General features: G+C 42.5%; 1 protein-coding gene across 2 annotated transcripts in view; it reads right to left on the reverse strand.

Moving 5' to 3' along the window:
- Positions 1-18,073, reverse strand: part of NMT2 (N-myristoyltransferase 2) — a 35,362-nt gene extending 17,289 nt beyond the window's left edge. Inside the window, exons 1-3 of one of the 2 annotated variants that reach the window (XM_021551669.3) lie at positions 17,843-18,073; positions 9,454-9,589; positions 4,351-4,495 (exon numbers count right to left, since the gene is read on the reverse strand). In XM_021551669.3, the coding sequence (XP_021407344.1) occupies positions 4,351-4,495; positions 9,454-9,589; positions 17,843-17,952 (391 nt within the window). In that variant the 5' untranslated portion in view covers positions 17,953-18,073. The remainder of the gene's footprint in view (positions 1-4,350; positions 4,496-9,453; positions 9,590-17,842) is intronic. The other variant, XM_021551670.2, reaches the window with a different exon arrangement.
- Positions 18,074-20,103: the final 2,030 nt, after the last annotated feature.

Below are 20,103 nucleotides of genomic sequence, written 5' to 3' on the forward strand. Positions count from 1 at the left end.
ACAAGCTATGGCTCAGATCCTGTCTACCACTGTCTTGAACAGACCTGAACTCAACAGGATTAGTCAGGAGCAGTGACATTGCAAAGCCAGAGCATTTATGAGATACTGGTGGTATGTGAAATGCGTTCCTAAAATCCTACTTGAAGGCATGCTTTCTTCTCCTTCCTTACTTTACAGCTCCAGTCCTCAGTATACACTAATAAACCGCAGCTGTTCCTCGTCTAAGGAGCAGCACCTACAAAATCACAGAATCATTTAGATTGGAAAGGACCTGTAAGATCAGTCAAATCACTAACCATACACTGCCAAGCCCACTATTAAACCACATTCCTAGGCATCATATCTTTTCAATACCTCCAGGGATGGTGACCCCACTCCCCAGGGAAGCCTGGGGAGCCTCTCCCAATTCTCAACCATCCTTCAGTGAACAGATTTTTCCTCACATCCCACCTAAATCTCCCCTGGCACAGCTCCCCTTGAGGTAGTTTCCCCCTGCCCTAGTGCTTGCTAGCTGTGAGAAGAGGCTGACCCCCGCCTGGCCACAGCCTCGTTTCAGGCAGTGGCAGAGTGATAAGGTCTGCCCTGACCCCCTCTTCTCCAAGTTAAACAAACCCAGCTCCCTCAGACACTCCTCATCAGACTTGTGTGCAAGACCGTTTACCAGGTTTGTTGCCCTTCTTGATGCGATGGTGTGTATTTTTATAGGATTTTACAATGTTTTGTTTTAAGGGTGAGGTGTTTAATGTTAGGAAGTTTCAGTTGGTATGTTCCTTGTACCCCCTATTTCTTCCCCTCACACTGGTTTCTCCCAGGTTGTTTACCCCTAAGTTTTCCCGCCATTTGACTGTCCCCCAAAGCACCAATCTTCCCTGTTCCTCCCCTTGTACCCTTAATGGTTCTGTCAATCCAAGCTGTGCTGCCCACCTCCCCTGTCTGTCATTGTAGCCACCCCCATTTGGTTCCCAAAAGTTCCCTGTTGCCCCTTCCCCAGCACCTCATTGGATTGTTAAGCCTGTTCCCTCCCTGTGCTGCCCTCACTGGATTATCCCAGCTGTGTTCTCCTCCCCTAATGTCTCCCCACTGGATGTGAGCTATTTCCACCCCTCATACCCTCCCCTCTTTATAATGTGCTGTCACCCTCATTCCTCTGCTTACTTGTCCCTCCTAGGTAATAAATTACCTTGGAATTCACAAAAGTGGCCCCTCTCTATTTCTGCGCCTCAGTCCTTCGTTTCTGCTTGGGAGCTGTGATTCCCACGCCACAGCCAGCCACAGGGAGCTGCCAACCCCTGTGGGCACTGCCACCCTAGAGGTCTCGGAAGGAATCTGGGAGCAGCCACTCCTGTCGTGTCCTCCAGCCATCGGGACCATGCTAGCCGGTGGCCACAACCGGGCAGTAACACCCTGGACTCCGTCCAGCACCTCAATGTCTTTCTTGTAGCATTGTCTTTTGAGTCAGATTATACTGTAAGGGGCTTTGGACCTCCTGAGTTCCTCCCTGCATAACCTTGGCATCGCTGCAGTCCCTTTGGTGGTGTATGTCTCCATCCATCCTTGGGCCTTCTCTATGATCTCAGGAGCTCCCAGTAAGCCTTGACCAAACCAGCTGGGCAGTGAAATGTCCCTTGACTGTTAACAGGAGCTCCTGCAAAGTAAAGGTGGGAGTGACACTGACTGTATCAGGATTATCATTTGCCTGAAAAAGGTGGGGAACAAGGGATAATGAGTTATTCCCTAATAATCAGGTACTCCCTGAGAGCCTTGGAACACCATTTACCTGAACTGTAGCCCAAGTGAAATGTTACCATTGTTACGGGATGGGATTTTTCGTTTTGTTTTGGGTTTGGTTTTTTTTGGTTTTGTTTTTTTTCCCAAAAAGCAGTTACCAATGTGGGTTACCACTATGGTGGAAACTTACTGATAATTAAAGCAAATTATCTTGCAATCCTAAGACGAGTGGTCCTAAGTGAGACCCTTTACAGTGCCCTGGACCGGAGTGGGCTGCATCAGCTCCTCCCTCTGAAAGGGATGTCTTGCCAACCCTCAAGTCTGTGATGCTCTGCAGACTTGCTGAGGAAAAGGCCTACGCTGACACCCTCCACTCCTCAAAGCTCAACCCTTCCAGCTGAGAAATGCAAGGGACTCAAAGTATGTCACTGGGTTCAAGGGGAATTTTTAACAGGCACCTTTGAACACGGTAGCATGTAAACAACTCTGTGCCTGTGTGCATGTGCTGAGTATAGCAGGAATGCTGTTATCTAGAATCTATAATTAAGTCACTCTTATAATTGTAGTAAATCTTACGTAGGTTGAATGAGAACAACGGCTGCCAATTGCAAGACTTCTGCCAGATGTTTAAAGAATATTTCATTTGCCTCTTCATCCTGGCTGGGAGGTCTAGAACTGACTCAAACCATAGTATCTGCCCTGTTGGCCTTCCCTCTGATTCTTAGCCATAAACACAACCATATCGTCAGCCATCATCAAACTAGTCAAATGTTCCTTTGAGTATGAATTTTTCCACATGATGCACAATCCTGACTAATAGTTATGGCCTGCCATCCAGTTTGGAAGGTTGTAATTATTAGCATTTTTAAGCAAACTCTGAAAAGTACCGACTACCCAAATATTACTGGCACTAAATGGCTGGTTTGGTATAACTAAAGGACCTATTGCTAATAATTTTAACTTGAAGGCCAAAGGCTTCTTAAGTAAGTTTAATGCAAAGATTTTCTACAACATTTTCTTGAATCCACAGATTATTTTTTCCACCTAAACTCATAAAACATATCAGCTACTCATGACTTCCCAATCTGTTCATACAGCAGATAAAGAAAAGCTTAAAAAAAAATCTGTGGGATTAAGAAGAAATTCATAGAGACTGTTGGACAAAACCTCACTGACCAAATTCAATGAAATTTATTTCTCCTGAACAACTCTAACAAAACATTTTCTTAGCCACTGTATAGGCCTTTTTAGACTAGCAAGTGACAGACTCTCCTCTCTATCTAAGTGCTTAAGATACATTTTTTAGCCTAAACTGAACTCCTGGCACTACTGCAGACACCTGAACTACCTCTGGAAAAGCTTAATTATGGCCAGAGCACTTTTTGATTTACACTTTAATTTATTTTGGCCAGGGTCTTTCTCCACTTAGGCTGGATTGCTGGTGACAATTACTACCATTACTTTATGCAGTTATTTGGATAGAGTTTGCACAGAGAAAAGCCATGGCAGGTCAATTCAATTCAATCCAATCCAGAGGAAAATACTGTATCCCAGGGACTCTGCTCTGGACTTCTCTATGCAAGAAAAGTCAGGAAAAAATGAGATTGCTGCAGATTAAGCTATAGCTGTGGATTAATGTGAAAAGCTGCCTGTGAGCAGAGTGCTCCTGTGCTTTTGACACTACTTTATTTCTGCTTATTCTATACTAGTCTCCAGCGCAATGGAAAGAAACCTGTAGCACAAAGCAACACCAGCTACTGTGCTGAGAATGTTTTACTTATGCAGCCCCCAAGGTATGCTCACACTGAAAAGCTGTAACTGCTTAATTTGAAGATAATGAAAGCAGAAAAAGAAGATTCAGAAAGCAAAGCAGAAAACACAAAGACAGTCAGCAACTACTTTCTCCCAAGAAGATTTACCAACTGTGTTATCAAGGATGAGATCAGTATAAAAAATAACTTGTCAAATTCATTATAAATTTAAAGGCAAGGAGAGATTACCTTATCATCTCACTTGGAATCAAGAACAGATAACAGAATCTGAGAAAGCATGACTTCAAAGTAGTGTATGTTGTGGAGGAGAACATGAACAAAGAGCATAAAAAGTCTGTGTATCAGACAAGTGTCACTGTCCACTTAAAGCTGTATGAAAACAGTGCAACCTATGGCAGGAGAGTTATTATTTCTGTGAAAACAAATCCATTTACTGAAAAAAAAATCAAGGAAATACAAAGAAACAGAATACTACTAATAAAACATTAAAGTTTACTTTTTGTCACCACGTAAGAATTCTTACTTCTAAAGTGAAAAACACTTCTAAGTTCTATTGTTCAATATTTCAGACCTAAAATATACAAAAGAATGTATTGTAATATCATTTCCCATTTTTACAGGGGACATCAGAATGAGACTTAATAACACTGTATCTGGCATATTATCTGTGGGAAAGTCAACCACTTCCCTGGAAAACATCAAGAATTCCACATAAATTACACAAAAGACTAAGGATCCCTACCACACACAGTCCAACACTACACTCATTTTAGAGAACATGCCACAGAGCTAGCACATTGTCTTTAGTGATCATAAGACAGATCTTTCACAAAGATCCAGTTAAACTTACTAAGTTTAGGTACAGGTTGTGTATCCCAAAACTGGTATTTACGTTTGGTAGCCTCATCAATATTCTTTGCTGGGCCTTGGCATGCGGAGAGCAGCTCCATTGCTCTCTGGATGTCTTGAAGCTTCTGCATTGGAATGGCTGGATTCTGCACAAATAGACAAAGAGAACAGGAAGCGTTTTGAGAGTATTTACTTTGTGAATAGCTGTACAAACATGTTAATTTCTTTTACTGTTACCTGTTATTACATGTACTCTTCTCATCATGGTTAGTTTAGGTACAATGTTTGTAGACAAGAGGGTGGAAAAAGTTAGGTGGGCAACAGGCAAACAAAATAGTTGCCAGCAGTACTTGCACTTAACCAAGAAATATCATCATTTTTAACACAAATACAGCAGCATTAAGGCATGATACTGTATCACAATAAAAAGTCCCTCATATTCCCTGTTCCCCTAGTAAAACACAAAAAAAAAAAAAAAGGGTCAGTTTAGGTATTTAACAATAAAGGTACCATTGGTACACATGGAGTTTTTTGATCACTCTGAATAAATGTAGCAGGGATAATTTTTTTTCCTGCAAAGGACAGTACAGCGGAATAATGGTAACAGGCCTCTAAGTCTAAAGGTATTTTACCCTCTCTCTTTTTAAATCTGTTTTATTATCTTCCTGGTGGCAAGTCCTGTTTTGAGGCATACCAACACCATGCTTGTGCTCAGGTTTCCCTAGACTGCAGTGCAATAATACATCTGAAAGAATAGTCTTAAATGTACTGGAAAATTTTAAGCAATTCTGCACAGAGCTTTCAAGCCACACTGTTTGTTTTTTGGGGTTTTGGGTTTTTTTTTTTACTAAATAGCAAAGGACTACTATTTCCATATTTCACCTTCTTTCTAGGATTCATACATTGAAAAATCACCATAAAATGAACATAATAATGAAGGAAAGCTTAATTTGGGTGATCAGCCTCTGGTATCCTCAATCATGAGAAGAGCAAAACTTTGTGTCTGGAGCTCAAGCAGCCTATCAGTTACTATTTATAATAAACACTTTTATTATCTAAGTTAATGAAACAAAATGCCTAATGTTTAAGTATTGCATATTTCATCTGTAAGTGTGCCTTAAACACCTGTCAACTGAGTAACTGTGAATTAACATGTTTATACACTTTAAAACACTGTTCCAGCCTAAAAACCCTACCTTATTTCTAGATCAGGATAACAGACATAAATTACTAATGCCACTAGATAAATACTGAAATCTCATCAGTACATCATGAAATCATACATAAATGCTGACACACTGTAATTTATTCTCTGTATTTACTGAAAGTCTATAATATGCCTTCTATATTAAAAAATCAGAAAATCTTAAAAAAAAAAAAAAGTTCCTAAGAAAGATCTTACTAACATAATAGTAAGTAAGACATTAATGTTCAGGTACTAAACAGACCATGGCTAGGGACATCAGGAGTAATCCCTTTCATTTCAAAACACTCAGAGATCGGCCTAAGAAGTTTACTTTCAATACTTTTTGTTTTCTTTCAACAGAAAGCAAGAAAAACCTACACAGAACTTCACATGAATTTGAAAAACAAAAACCAGCTCTTTTGTTTAATTTCAGTTTAGGGCAAATATCTCTTCACAGCATAAGATAGCCCTGTTGTGCAATGGGGCTGAGGTATAAAATGATGGTTTTGCCTCAGTTTTGTTGATGACTTCAAGCCTTTGGTGACCCTGTGCACTGCAGCTGTCTGAGAGAAACTTAGGAGACTGCTGAGCAAACTAATCATGCTTAGGTCCCTGAAAACAGACCAAATGCATGTAAGGATGCTAAGGGAGCTGGCTGATGCTAGTGCAGCTAACATCTGTTACGTTTAAAATAGCAATTGGTGGAAGTTTCCTGTAAATGGATAAAGGGAAATATCACACCTGCTTTCAAGAATGCAAGGGAGAGGACTCAGGAGTCAATATTGTTTAATGATCTGGACTTGACAAAGAGTACTTTCTCTGCAAGTGCACAGATGATACCTAGAAGAAGAATTTCTAGAATTGTTGATATGCTGAACCACAGAGCAGCTATTCAAAGCTACTTTGACAAGCTGGAAAAAGAAACTTAATCAAGTTTGACAAAGGCAAAGTCCTCCCTCTGGGATAGAAAAAGCCCATGCAAAGGCAGAGGACAACATGGACTGGCTAGGAAGCAGCTTGCAGAAAACAACCTGGAGGTCCAAGTGGGCAGAGGGCTGGACATGAGCCAGCACATTGCTGGCCAGCAACAGACATCTGCATACTAGGCTGTACCAGAAAGACTGGCCAGGAAATCTTCCCTGGCACCCCTGAGGTCACACCTTACAGTCTGGGGTTCTCCATTACAAGGAGAACATTGACAGAGTGTTGCAAGTTCTCTGCAGGGCACTGAGATAAATGGGAGCTGATGCACACCACACACAAGGAAAAGAGGATGAGAGACCTTGGTTTGTTCAGCCTTAAAAAGAGAAGGCTGAGGGAGTAGGAGAAATCTTATTACTGCCTGATGGGAGGTTATAAAGAAAGCTGAGCCAAATCTTTTCAGAGGAACACAGTGATAAGACAAGAAACAAAGGAGACAAGTTGCAAACCAGCAAAATCCATTTAGATATAAGGAATTACTTTTTTTTAACCAAAAACCATAGTCAAACAGTGGAATAAGTTACCCACAAAGATCATGGAGTCTCTGTCCTTGTAGACCATGCAACCTGATCTAGCTGGACCTGCTCTAAGCAGCAGGTTGGTCAAAGAACCTTCAGATGTCCCTTCCCATCTATCATTCTGTGACTAGGTTATGTACGCCACCAGTGACTAGAATAATGACTGACGAGATTGCAGATATATGGTAAGCTTTCTTTGTGTCAGTGTGGACAACTTACATCACTGGAACCTGTAATAGGGACAGATGGAAGTCTTGTGAGATGGGCAGCATCCTCAAGGTCACTGTAAGCATACAATGCTTACATTTACTGCTATGATTGCACTCACACCAGTGTTCAAAAGGTCTACTATCACTAACATCACATACAAGGAAGGCAGAAGCCAAGGAGACTCACTGTTCTGCTTTACTTATCTCCAGACTGACAGATCTGTTTACAAACTCATGTGACCTCAAAATGCTTTTTCAAAATCCTTTTCAGTGAGTTCAGGAGCTCCACTGAGTTCTACCTGATGATCTTGCATATCTTCTCTTAGAGGTAAGGTGTACATCATTCTCCTCTAAAATATACTCTTTTCAACTAAGAGCAAGCAAACACTAAATGCCTGTTTTCCGTAATAAATTTCATACAGCACAAGAATACAAAATCTAAGTATTACTTGGGCAGCAGACAAAATAATTATACTTTTCCACACTGTTCCAGATCAGCAGTCTAAGATGCTTTCAAAAAATTATTAACAGACTAGTTGTCTAAGACAGACCTGCAACACAGCAGAGAAGGCAAAATAACACCCCAGGCAATGTTGATGCACTTGTGCCTGGAGAAAAGCGAAAGCCATAAGAGTAAAGCGGTTTAGCTGCCTAGGGTTTGAAAGAAAGACTTATATAAGAACTTTTTCTTTATGCCAATAAAACAGAAAATTTTGTAAGATTGCTAACGAACTGACTAAACTTGTGTCAGTAAAATAATCATGAACAGTGCCACTCTAAGTACACAACTTGGAACAAGGATAGGCTTTCACATTTGCATATCACATCACATCAGAGAAATGGTGTGCAATACTGCAAGGTGCAGGACTAACATTCTGCACACAAAAGGAAAAAAAAAAACATGAAACAGCTTTCTTTTAATGCAATTAGAGGCAACACATGGAACAATAACCTTGGTCAGCAGAAAATCAAGGAACTCACAGGATAGCAATTAACTATGACTTTATGTTAACACGAAAATTTATTTCATGCCAGTTTTAAGAATGTGAAGTTACTTGTGCATCACTTGCCAATAATCTTCCTGTATTAGCAGTTTATGACATGTTTTACAGAAAGGCAGCATCAAAACATGTGGCAAAGTACTTAAGACCTCTCTACATATTATTAAGTGTCCCCTGTGCCAAATGTGCCCATGTAATTTGGCCAGAGCAATCAGGGTAACACAGAAAAGATCTAAGGGGACAACACAAAAATCTATCAATATACTGATGAGCCAGAACACAATCTTTTTCCCCTAAAATTAATTGGTAACCCCAATGTACTTGACAAATCTTACAGAACAAAGATTCCTGATGGTACAATGGTGTAAAATTCTCCACAATAAAGCAAATATAAAGCAAATATAAACTACTTCAATATGCTTAACAGTCCATAAAATAATTACAAAGCAAATACAACTACCTCAATATGCTCAACAGTCCATAAACTTTCTCAGTTTTACAAACTTTAGTTCTTGGACTCAGATTTCTCTTGGGATAAAAGCTGTATGTTAAAAAGGCACCACATCATGTTATTCATTGCTCATTCAGAACATGACAGATGAAGGCACACACAGACAATGCTATTTTATCAGAAAATCCACAAGGACTGTACATTCCCTCAAGTAATTTTGCATTCTTAATTATAGTGGAGGCCTTTCTAGCAGCAAAATTTTTCTTCAGCCTTTATCTCCATGTTTGAGATTACTGCATTTTATGTACAAATACATGCTGCTTGCTTGCCCTAGAGACTCTGGCTAGCACAGCAGGCCCACCTTCCCTCCTGCTGCTAAAAGAGTGACCAAAACTGCACTAAGCCAAGTTAGATGGTGGCTAAAAATGAAAGGCAATTCATCAAATACAAGATCTATTTAAAAGCATTACCATCGCAGATTATGATTCTATGCAATGAGGCTGTCACTAGCTCAAGCTCTAACTGTTCAAAGAGAAAGACAAAACTCCTCTGTCTTTCTCACAGCACACCACTATGGTGGTGACAGCAGCTCTGAAAACACCAGGTCCTGGCTTGCTTCTCTCTGTTCAGGACAGGAACCATTTGCTTGATTTTCACACACTAAGACAGAACTACCAACTCACTTTTATAACAAGTGACATGCAAATTAAAATTAAATTAGAAAGCACGCACAAATTAAAACAGAACCAGGCTCTCACTTTTGAAGGTTGCTGAATTTTAATCTCCTGGGAGTCAGATGCAGAATCTGATTTGGTGCCTCCAGAATTTGGTTTCTCCTTTTTTCTCTTCTGCTTCTTTTTCTTCTTCTTCGCTCCCAAATCCCCTCCAGGACTTCTGCCAGAGATTCAGAGAATGTGCAATAAGAAAAATCAGTACCACTGAGCCTCAAATTTAAAAAAAGTTAAATATGGAAAATCCAGCATTTTGATATGAAAAATCCAATAGTGGTTTGAATGTAAAGAAAAGGCAGTGGAAAGAAAGTAAGGAAGGGGGGAACTGAGAGCATTGATGCAAAACTTCCTGCAATCGCTGTCTCATTTGTTTTATGCTCTGACACCAGCACAACCAGGCATTTTGACATATTCATGTCAAATTGCGATACTACATAGAAACCAGTACTCTTCTCCAGACTATTACCCAGCACAAAAACAAAATGACCTAATTCAACAGTTTGGAGTAACACAAGAAAGTGTAGGAACTGAGGAAAGTAACCTCCTTGGAAACTTAGTAATTATTAGTGCTCCAACACTTTTTCTCCTTCATGCTCAACTGTAACACACATCTGAATTTGAGAAGAATCCAGATAAAACATTCTGTTTTCAGGAAATGTTGTTCCTAACTTAGGCTGCAATGAAAATCTTGCTGAAATCCCAGTAAGAGACAACATAAAACTAAACAAATATTTGTGCTTTAAAACAATAAGCACAATGGGGTCAGCTTTAATTAAAATGTCCCAGTAACAAAATAAAAATTGCACTTGAGGATTCTGATATATTTTTACTATTGATAACATGAGTTATTCTTAAAGGAGATTTTTATTTAACAAGTAATCAAGATATAGAATCAAGATTAGATCAGAATTTGTGAAATGTGGGATGTGTTGGCAACTCTCAGACAGAATGAAAATACAGAGGCAATGAGTCAACACTAAATTGTCTTCAAGAGGCTAATCTCTCAGCAAAACCATATGCATATGATGGAACTGAAGACAGACTGGGGGGCTTCGATGTTTTTCACTGAAAAAGAAAAAGTCAATGCAACAAACAATTGTTTCTTTCAATCCTGCAGGGGGAAAAACCCCAGGTATCATACTGACAAACAAAAAGAAAGAAAACTCAGAAGAACATAACTAAAGTTACTGAGATCAACGTATTTGCAAGGACATATTATTTGCTGTAACATGCTCACTTTCAAGATTATGATGACCATCTTAGCATCTATGCCTTGTCTGAGCCGATGTTGTCAAGAAGACACCCTCCCTCTAGTTGGGAGGCCCAAAGCCTGCAATTAACCAAACAATGCAACTAAGCAAAGACTGATTTTTGTGAGATCATTAGTGTACTTTAGAATTGTCTGTAGTGAAACTTTCAAGGTTACACTGGATTATGCTCCCAGAAAGAAAGCATGGTAAATGCTGTAGCCTCTAGGACAGGACCAAGTTGCTACTCAATGGACAACAGCAGAGCAGACCAAACACACTGGACAGGTAAGAGACAGTTTGAAGCATTTACTAGAAGGCTGCAGAAACAGAAGATGGACTTGTGTAAGTGATGCAGGGAGAAAATCTTTTGTTGCAGAATAAGCATACTGCCAGACCACCTACACGATCCACAATGAATCACAATTTTATTGAATCACAGCACTTAGGTTGGAAAACACCTTTAAGATCATTGAGCCCAGCATTAACCCAAGTGCATTACTAAACTATATCCCTCAGTGCCACATCTACACATGTTTGCAAAACCCCCAAGGACAGTGCCTCAGTCACTTCTCCAGGAAGCCTTCATCAATACTCAACAACCCCTTCAGTGAAGAGATTTTTCATCACATGCAATCTAAATCTCCCCCAATGCAAGTTGAAGCCATTTTCTCTTGTCCAGTAATTTGTTACCTGGGAGAAGAGGCCAACCCCCACTTGGCTAAACCCTCCTTTCAGGTAGTTGTAGAGAGTAGTAAAGATCCTCCCTGAACCTCCTTTTCTCCAAGTTAAACAACCCCACTTCCCTCAGACACTCCTCACTGGACTTATTCTTCAGCCCCTTCACCAGCTTTGCTGCCCTTCTCTGAACATGCTCCAGCTCTAGTTTTGAGGCCAGTGAAGGGCTCAACACTGATTCAAGGTGTGGTTTCACCAGCCCAAGTACAAGGGTGCATGATCACTCTTCTGGTCCTGCTGGCCCACTCGATACCATTGGCTTCCTTGGCCACCTGGGCAGCACAGTATCAACTCATTTAAGAGTAAAATTTAAATCTATCTGAAGGCCTGTATACCAAGCTGATATTTTGTACAGAATTTAAATGCAAAACAGACCCAAAAGACTGTCAAGTGGTTATAAATACAAAACAGCAAAACCTCATACATGTGTACAAGACCTAGGACTTCACTACCTTCACTGGCAAAAGTGAGATAAAAATACTAGGGGAGTCATTTCACCTTTGCTGAGATTCATTTAAGGAAGTATTTTTTTACTTTCTGCAACTGTCCATCAACTTGTCTTTCCCTGTAGCACCTCACATATAGCAAACAAATGATACCTGTGTCCCTGAGCTGGCTCCCAAGGATTTGTGTGCTGAACACCAGGCTATTCAGAGTTTCAGCAAACACTGTTCTTGAACAGACACCCTCAGCAGGCACCGAGCCCCGAACTGCACCAGTGCAGCTCACTGTCTTCTTGTGTTTCAGGAGGATCCGGCGTCACATACACCACAGGGGAATTTTGCTCACTAGGATTACCTGAGGGCCAATGTTTTATTTAGTTTGGTGAAATAATGAACAATTGAACTAAAAAAAAAAGCTTGGCAGCTGTGGAGAAAAATCAGCTTTGCCAAACTCTTCTAATGTTATCCCCAGTCAAACCATACTTTTACCAGGACAATCACAGCTTGTTCTTTGACCAAGTTAGGATCTTTTTCATATAGAAATGTATATTCTTCAGCTGGGAAAGAAGGAATACATAAGTAAAATGCCACATATAGTAAAATATATGTGGCGTTTTATACTGTACTACTAGATTTTAGGGTTTTTTTTAAATGTTCCAAAATCCCAGTCCTTGGTTTATGATCTTTGGGTTTAAATTTTTCACACTGTCTGTTGCAAAATAAATTTTGATATCTTTGTCTGACAGGTTATCCAGGGATCATTTCAAGCAGTTACTTATGCACAATCTCCTGCTTGGGTCAGTTTATTTTTCACTGTTACAGTCCACACAATGTAAAAGAGGATTTAAATAGAGTTCTACTCATCCTACTATTTAGGCACGCCTGCAGCCCAGATATTTGGCAGCTGGCAGCACACAGAAACTTCTACGTACTCAGTAAACAGGTTTGTCCAACACAAGTTACAACCAGAGATACCAAGCAAATGAGGGTAGAAGCAAAACCAAAACATCTCCTGAGATTTGTTGTCCTTCTCATGCTCTGCCTTGGGAAGAACTAAAAGGCTCTAAAACTGGGAGTGAGAACTTGGTTGCTCAACTTGTAGTAATTATGCTAGACTTGACAGCACAATGGATATGCAAAGGTAACAAGGTTGAAACCAAAGGCTCCTATTAAAAGCTTTTCTCTGGCATTCTTGTATGCTGACTAATATCTGAATTCTCCTCTGTCAGGTCAGATATAAGATGACACATTGAATCATATCTCACACTTAGAAGCTGGGAGGAAAAAAGTTTCCCATTTTTATGAAAATTGACTTTAAGCGTGAAATCTCTTTTTCCAAACTACCCTGCACCTGTAAAGTGACACAACTTTGAGCTCAGGTGCTATGTGGAAAGCAGAAAAACAATACAGATCCAAGGGTGTTGCCATGTCAAGCTGGCAGGTCAGGAAACATGACTTTTCACGCATCAGATCAACACATCTGCCCCAGTGCAGCCTGCCACACAGACCACAACAGATTATACAAAGAAAACCATTCAATGTTAAGACTTCTGGAAGATTTTGACTATGTCAGTCTAGTGGAGACGCACTTATACCAGGAGAACTTCAGTGATAGGAGGACAAGTCTATACACTGAGGTTAAGCTATAAAGTACAGGCACAGTCTAAGGTATTTTTAATTGCACCCACAATGACAATTTTGTCAGTCTGATGAATAAGAAAAAGGTGAGCCCAGCATAAAAGTGACATGCAAATCAAAATTCAGTTGAGCCAGAAGAAGGGTCAAAAGACCTTATTTTCCTCCAAAATGACTTAACCTTGCCCCAGAAACAGGCTTTGGATAGGACTCTGAGATAGTCACTTAGACCTACAGTTTTATGATTCTGCCTGCAAGTCACAAATGCAAGCCCATGATCCCACCCACATACCTTTCCACTTATGTACACACATCTGGTGTTTTGCATAGATGTGGGAAAAAAATACTTTTACTTCTCCCTGTATGTGGTGGTATTTTGGTTGGATTGGTTTTTTTAAAACTGAAAAATGGGAATACTTAGTGCATTTGGGGAGAAGTGCGGCAAGGGTGGAGAAACTTTATGAGGCTCAAAGCAAATCTATGAAAAGCCAAGATGGAAAAATCCAGAGAAGCATGACAATTAACCTGTTCAGGTGGTCAAACTGTTTTGGTTCCCTTGGTTTGAGATTATCTTTCTCACTGACTAATTGTCACTATATTTTAATTTCCTTTTTGAACACTAAATTCTACTTTAGCAGAAAAAGCCTTTTGTAATATCAACATCTGTTTTATGTTACATGGATTGGTTATCTTAAGTTAGCAATTTCTCAAATTTAAAACCAAACATGTACTTCAGGTGTTTATTTTTAAACTGCAAAGGCCTGTGTGAGGTTGTCTTCACAGTACTTCTCTCTCTGTGAGTAAGTGAGGTTGCAATGCTGCATTTCTGAAGATGTTATAGAGATCTTCTGATCACAAAAATCAGGTCTCAGGTATATGGGCAAGACTTCAAAACATTTTAAAGCAGTATTATTTATACTAGGGCTGTCATTGGTTCATAAAGAAAATGGAGGTTTAGATGCAAAGGGCTTTCTCTTTGCTGTGAAAAACTACCACTGCTTCAAGACAATATAGAAAGGTCTTGACTAGAAGGGTCTATGCCCTTCAAATTCCACTTACTAACAAACTGTCATTACAAAGAATCTCTGCATGAAGATTGCATTTGTATAAATTTCAACACTTGAGAATGCAAAGTTTTTAGCATGAAAACCTAGCAGCAGTACCTTAAACCCGAAACCAAGAGTATTCCTCAGATCTGCACGTTTCCTCTGCCTCACCCTTCAAGTCTGTAGTCTGTACCCTGAGATGTAGAACTCACCTGCTAAAACCAAGCACTGCTTCCACTGCATTAAAAATATTTGCTTCTTTTTCAGAAGTACTATTCATTACAAAGTTGGCCTTTTTTAAACAATAATCATAGGGGTATACTACTAAAACATTCAAAGCAAATAATTTGTGAGGTCTGGGGGAGTTGTTTAAAGGTCACACCTTTTTCTCATCTGTTGACTAAATGTTTTATGCCCAAGGCCTTTTTGGCAATGAGCATAAGGAGCTATTTAGAATGTGAGAGACCTTATAAGGCTGGACTTAGCAGGGTGGATCCAGGTGCAACAAATAGATTTTTTTTCTACATCCACACTAACAAAGATATTTTCTAAAGCACACTTTATTACAACAAAGAACAAATACAGCATAATGCGTCTAGCAGGAGCAAACTACAGAACAGGAAAATAGCAATGAGTCACACAACATACATAATCCTGCCTCTAAAAAACAGGAGCAGAATCAGAGGACAAAGACATTTTCACAGTTAAGAGCTATAAAATGGTTATTTTCTGCTGCACTCTTTCAGTGCTCAAGCACAAAACCCCTTTCAAATTAAAAACCAACCAAAAAAGTCGTATATATCTAAAAATCTCATTTTCCTGTGGGCAACATTCTAAGGACCTATTTTCAAATGTCAAGGAGCATCTTGAAAATAATTTAGATGGCGATCCAATAGAGACTGACACACAATATTCTGCCTCCTTCTAAAAAGTGCAGGTTAAAATAGAATATGGTTAAATATTGATCAGCACTAATAGAGACCATGCAGAATTTAGCGAGTCAGTTGACAAAGTCATGGTCTCAAGTAGTTGGACTGCTCATAAATTGCTTAAGTATATAAAACCTAATATAAAACCTTGAAGCAAACTTTAAAGTTACTTCAAGAATTAATACACAATGACAGAGAGAAAACAGGAAATAATTAATTAGGCTCCTATTACTATGGATTAATCTCTCAGATCAAGAGTAGATCTTGCATACTCTGCTGTGAGATTTTTTCTTTCATTTGCTGGAATTTGTTTTGAGTATTTTAGCCTGCAGACAAAGAGTAGCAAACAAGATTTTTCAAAGATTACAGGAAAATAAAGTAATTCAAGAGTCAATATAAGACTTCATGCAGCAGACACCAATAGTTAAGAGGCTTTTTCTACTGGAATGATCTACCACTAATTCAACTACACTTATTAAAAAATACTCATTAAAATAGATCTGGGATATTCAAGAGAAACAAGTTTTGGGTGGAAGACCATACAGGCTACAGCTGGTGTCCCTTAGAGAGCAGCGAGACCCGTGCTGGAGTAGAGCAGCAAGTTGTGACTCAGAACACACTGAAGTGCAATTCTTTGTTTCCTGATTGCTCCTTACGCACTGCACTCGCTGTCACAGCAGCCCAAGCACAGCCACACACAGAGCTCTGCTGCAGAGGGCAGCTACAGCCCAGGCACCCACACAGACAGTCAGGAGAGGAAACTTCAGTAGGAATACAATCCACATGAATTCTGGACAGGCACTACCTGAATCATTATCTGGCTAGCAAACAATCCCAACTAGGATGCCAGGTGAGTTCCTATGAAGCACAATAAATAACAACTCTCTGCTCTTAGGACTTTTACTTTCGCATATTTGGGAATCGCCAACTGTGACATATTAATTGAAGCAAATGTTACAAAAGCCCCAAGATAACCAAACACCATTTTGTCCCTTTTAATATCCCAGATTTATATTACTGTAATTATTTCTAACAAAATTATTTTAGTATGCACGCCATTAGCTCAATGACAGAGCAGCAAGCATCAAAGTTTCCCCCCTTCCTGCCTTCTAGACAAGCAGCACTCCAAAGTCCCTTAGATTTCTCTTGCCACGTTTAAGATTGTTGTCAACCAAATCTTAGAAGACAACAGAGTACATTCTCAAACACCAATCACCTATAGAAAAGCTCCCAAGCAGATCAATCACAAATTCACGAGGAAGATATCTGTGTAGCACTGTATAGATTAACCTAGTTCTATTTTAGGTTACTCCAGTCACTCCTGGCTGCGACAACAAAGCGCCTTCTCTGCAATCACGTTTCTAACCCGTCAAAAAAGAAAAAAAAAAATTAAATGAAGCCGACTTTTGAAACACATTCCTCCCACTCCCCTGCCCCAAAAGGCTGCAGAGCAAGGCAGAACCTTGGCACCTCGTGCCCGGACGGAGCCACACTGCAGCCAGCCCAACAGCGGCAGGGGGGCAGGGGCCGCAGCTCTATCAGCCCCCAGGCAACTGGAAACGCCGCCTGATCCTAAGCGTGGGAGATCTGAGACGCAAGATTAGTGGAGAAGGAACTACAACCAGACAACAGCGTCAGCCCCGGCTACTGCCGTGCTAAAACACACGGTCTGCCCCCCACGGCGTGTGGATCGGGAGGTAACAACTCTCGGAGGACAATGGGTGAGGAGGAGCGCCTGCAGGACAGGCCGGCACAGACGATGCCCGGAGCGGACCCCGGCCCAGGGAGCGGGCGGTGGGTGTGGGTGTAGATGTGGGTGCGGATGATCGCGGGACGGCCGCGGGAGCCGCTCAGCCGGAACCACCGGGGGGACACGGGGGCATCTCCTACAGGGGACTTCCTGACGGCCAAAAATACGCAGAAACGCCCCAAGCCCTAAAAGCGCCAACAAGAAGGCAGGATTTACCGTCGCTCACACGGCTCGATTTCAAGGCCGGTGTCCGGCGGGTAAGTGCCAGCGCCGCCGCCCCCTCAGCTCGGCCGGGCCCGGCTCCCCTCTCCCCTCACTGCAGAAGGGCGCGGGGCTCGGGCCGGGCTGGGGCCGCTCCCCGCCCGCACGCTGCGGGAGGCGGCCGGGCTGGGGCCGCTCCCCGCCCGGCGCAGGCGCCGCGGAGGAGCCGGGCCGGGCCGGGCCGGGCCGGGCCGGGGCGCACAGGCCGCCCGCAGCGGGCAGGAGCGCCCGCCACACCCGCCCCGCCGAGGCTCCGCGCCGGGCAGCGGGGCGGCCCGGCCCGGGCACCTCCAGCCCGGCCTCTGCCGCGGGGGAGGACACGGAGCTGCCTCCCCGAGCCGTGCGCGCTCCCCAAGCGCGCCCCTACCCCTTGGCGTGCTCGGTCTCCTCCTCATTGTCGCCGTCTATGCCGCAGGTGTCCTGGTCATCCAGCTCCAGGCTCTGCTGGCTGGCCGCGGACTCGCTGTCCTCCGCCATCACGGGGGAAGGAGGGAGGGAAGGGGCGGGGGAGCCTGTGAAAGAACCGGGGCGCACGGGCAGACGCGGCCGGAGCAGCTCCCTCTAGCTGCGGTCCTTCCCCGCGCCAAACCGGGAGCGAGGAGGCGGCGGCCGCCGCGGCTGCCCGGCCGCTCCGCCGGCCGCGGGCCGGGGCGGGGCCGTGCGAGCTCCCCGCGCCCGGGCCCGGCCCCGCCGCGCCCCTCATGCCGACGGCCACGCTGCTTCGCCGGGCCGCTACGGCCTCGGGGTCCCGTCCCTGGGCGCTGCCCCCACGGCCGCGGGAGACCCGAGCGCAGCCCCGGCGTGTCCGTCCGCGGAGCCCCTCGGGCCGCGCCGGGCCTCGGCAGCATCCTCGCGCGTTCTGTCGGCTTCCCCGGTTTCCGTCTCACACCGTGAACACTCGGACAGCCGGGTTAATTTCATGGGTCTCCTTAGAGCTTTAGTAGTGACTCTAGGTGTGCTGCTAGATGTAGACAAAATACCCAGTTGCTTATGGCAACAAATTGGAAGAAAGGAAGAGAGAAAAGCAAATAAATTACTTCAGATCTAGCTCTGCCTTGCTGCTCCCACTAATGTCAGTCACCAAAATCAGAGCAGTCCATCACACCACCATAAATCTCAGCTTTCAGGATCTTTTCCCATTCTGCCTTCCAGGTTCTGTCTCTCCTCAGTTGTCCATAACAGAGGCAGTCAAGGTTCTGTCATGGCTGCACACAATTAACCTTTGTCTACAATTCAGAGATGCTTTGAGCCACCTCAGATGCATGTATGAACATAGGTCCAGATGCATAAATGGGCTTTGCCATCCCTGTGTTAAATTTTTTCCTAGCTGACTCCCAGAGGAAGCTCCAGGGCTCAATATGAAGCTCTATGAACAAAATTTGCAGGTGGTGGAGGCTGCTGAGGCCACCAGGGCAATCCCTGCACTGTGGCTGGTGGGCACTCAGCACTTTCTGTTTTCCCAGAGCCTTTTGTTGTTCTACAAGCTCCATGCTAGAAAACCTGGAATTGAATGGTAATGATTTATACCCAGGAAAACAAATAAAGAGGAACCTGTGTTAAGTATTTGAACTGTCAGGATTTCCAGGGTCATATCAAGCTTTCTGAATGAGATCCAGAATTTCTGAGTGCTTGGGTCAAGCAGTGCTGCCAAACGCCACATTAAAATGTAAGAATAGGGTGCATTTTTCCTTACCTTTGCACCTGTGAAAGCAATTTTATGTGAGGAAGCTATTACTTCTGCCCTATTTAAGTTTGATCTGGATTACTTTTTTCCATTTTTGATTTGAGGTGGCATCATACTCTGCTCTGTCATGTATTGCATGTGACATATCAAGTAAAAGATCTTGCTGGCCAAACAGAAGAAAGCTATATGTCCTTCCAGCTGTCAAACTCTGATCCTCTGTGTACTGAACACTAGCTTGGGGCTGCCCTTCGTCCCACATCACTTGGTCCTTTACAACTTGTGAGTTGCCACAAGAACTTGTGATTCAAATGTATAAAACTGAATCTGTAATTTACACTTGGCCAAGTATGACCTCCCAGTGTCAAGCCCATCGCTGTAGTTTAGAAGGAAAATGTTTCTATCATGTCACTCCACTTTGAAACGACCTCTAGGAGTAAACCTTCATTCAGTTATAATGCATAGGAGGGAAAGGAAATCTCAAAACAAAGGCACAATACCCAATAGTTTCCAATAACAAAAAGCAATTGTAAAGTTGTCCTGTAGCCTGGAGAGAAGTTAATCCAGTGATTATGAATTATTATTCCCCCCCTCATAATAATGTGTAAGAGGAAGTGAAGAACAGTAGGTCGATGACTAAACAGCTGTATTGAATCACTGTGTTGGAGAAGCTGTAGATTTCACTGTCTTCTTTCCTTTGCCACAATTTTTCTCACTTCATTGAGACAAATGGAGTAGAAGAGGCCTGGATCCTGACTCTTCTTACATCTCACATTGTCAGTTTAAGAGGCAATGTGAATGTCTCCCAGCAAGCTACCCTGCTCGGCTTTCTCCCTAGAAGGGGGACTATAGCTGCAGAATGGCTGCTATTCTGTACTTTGTAGCAGACATCCTGAGATTATTCTCCGGGTTCGACCATGGCAAGGTCAAATGACAGCAATGGATTG

This window comes from Lonchura striata, chromosome 1, assembly GCF_046129695.1.
Source record: "Lonchura striata isolate bLonStr1 chromosome 1, bLonStr1.mat, whole genome shotgun sequence".
Lineage (NCBI taxonomy): Eukaryota > Metazoa > Chordata > Aves > Passeriformes > Estrildidae > Lonchura > Lonchura striata.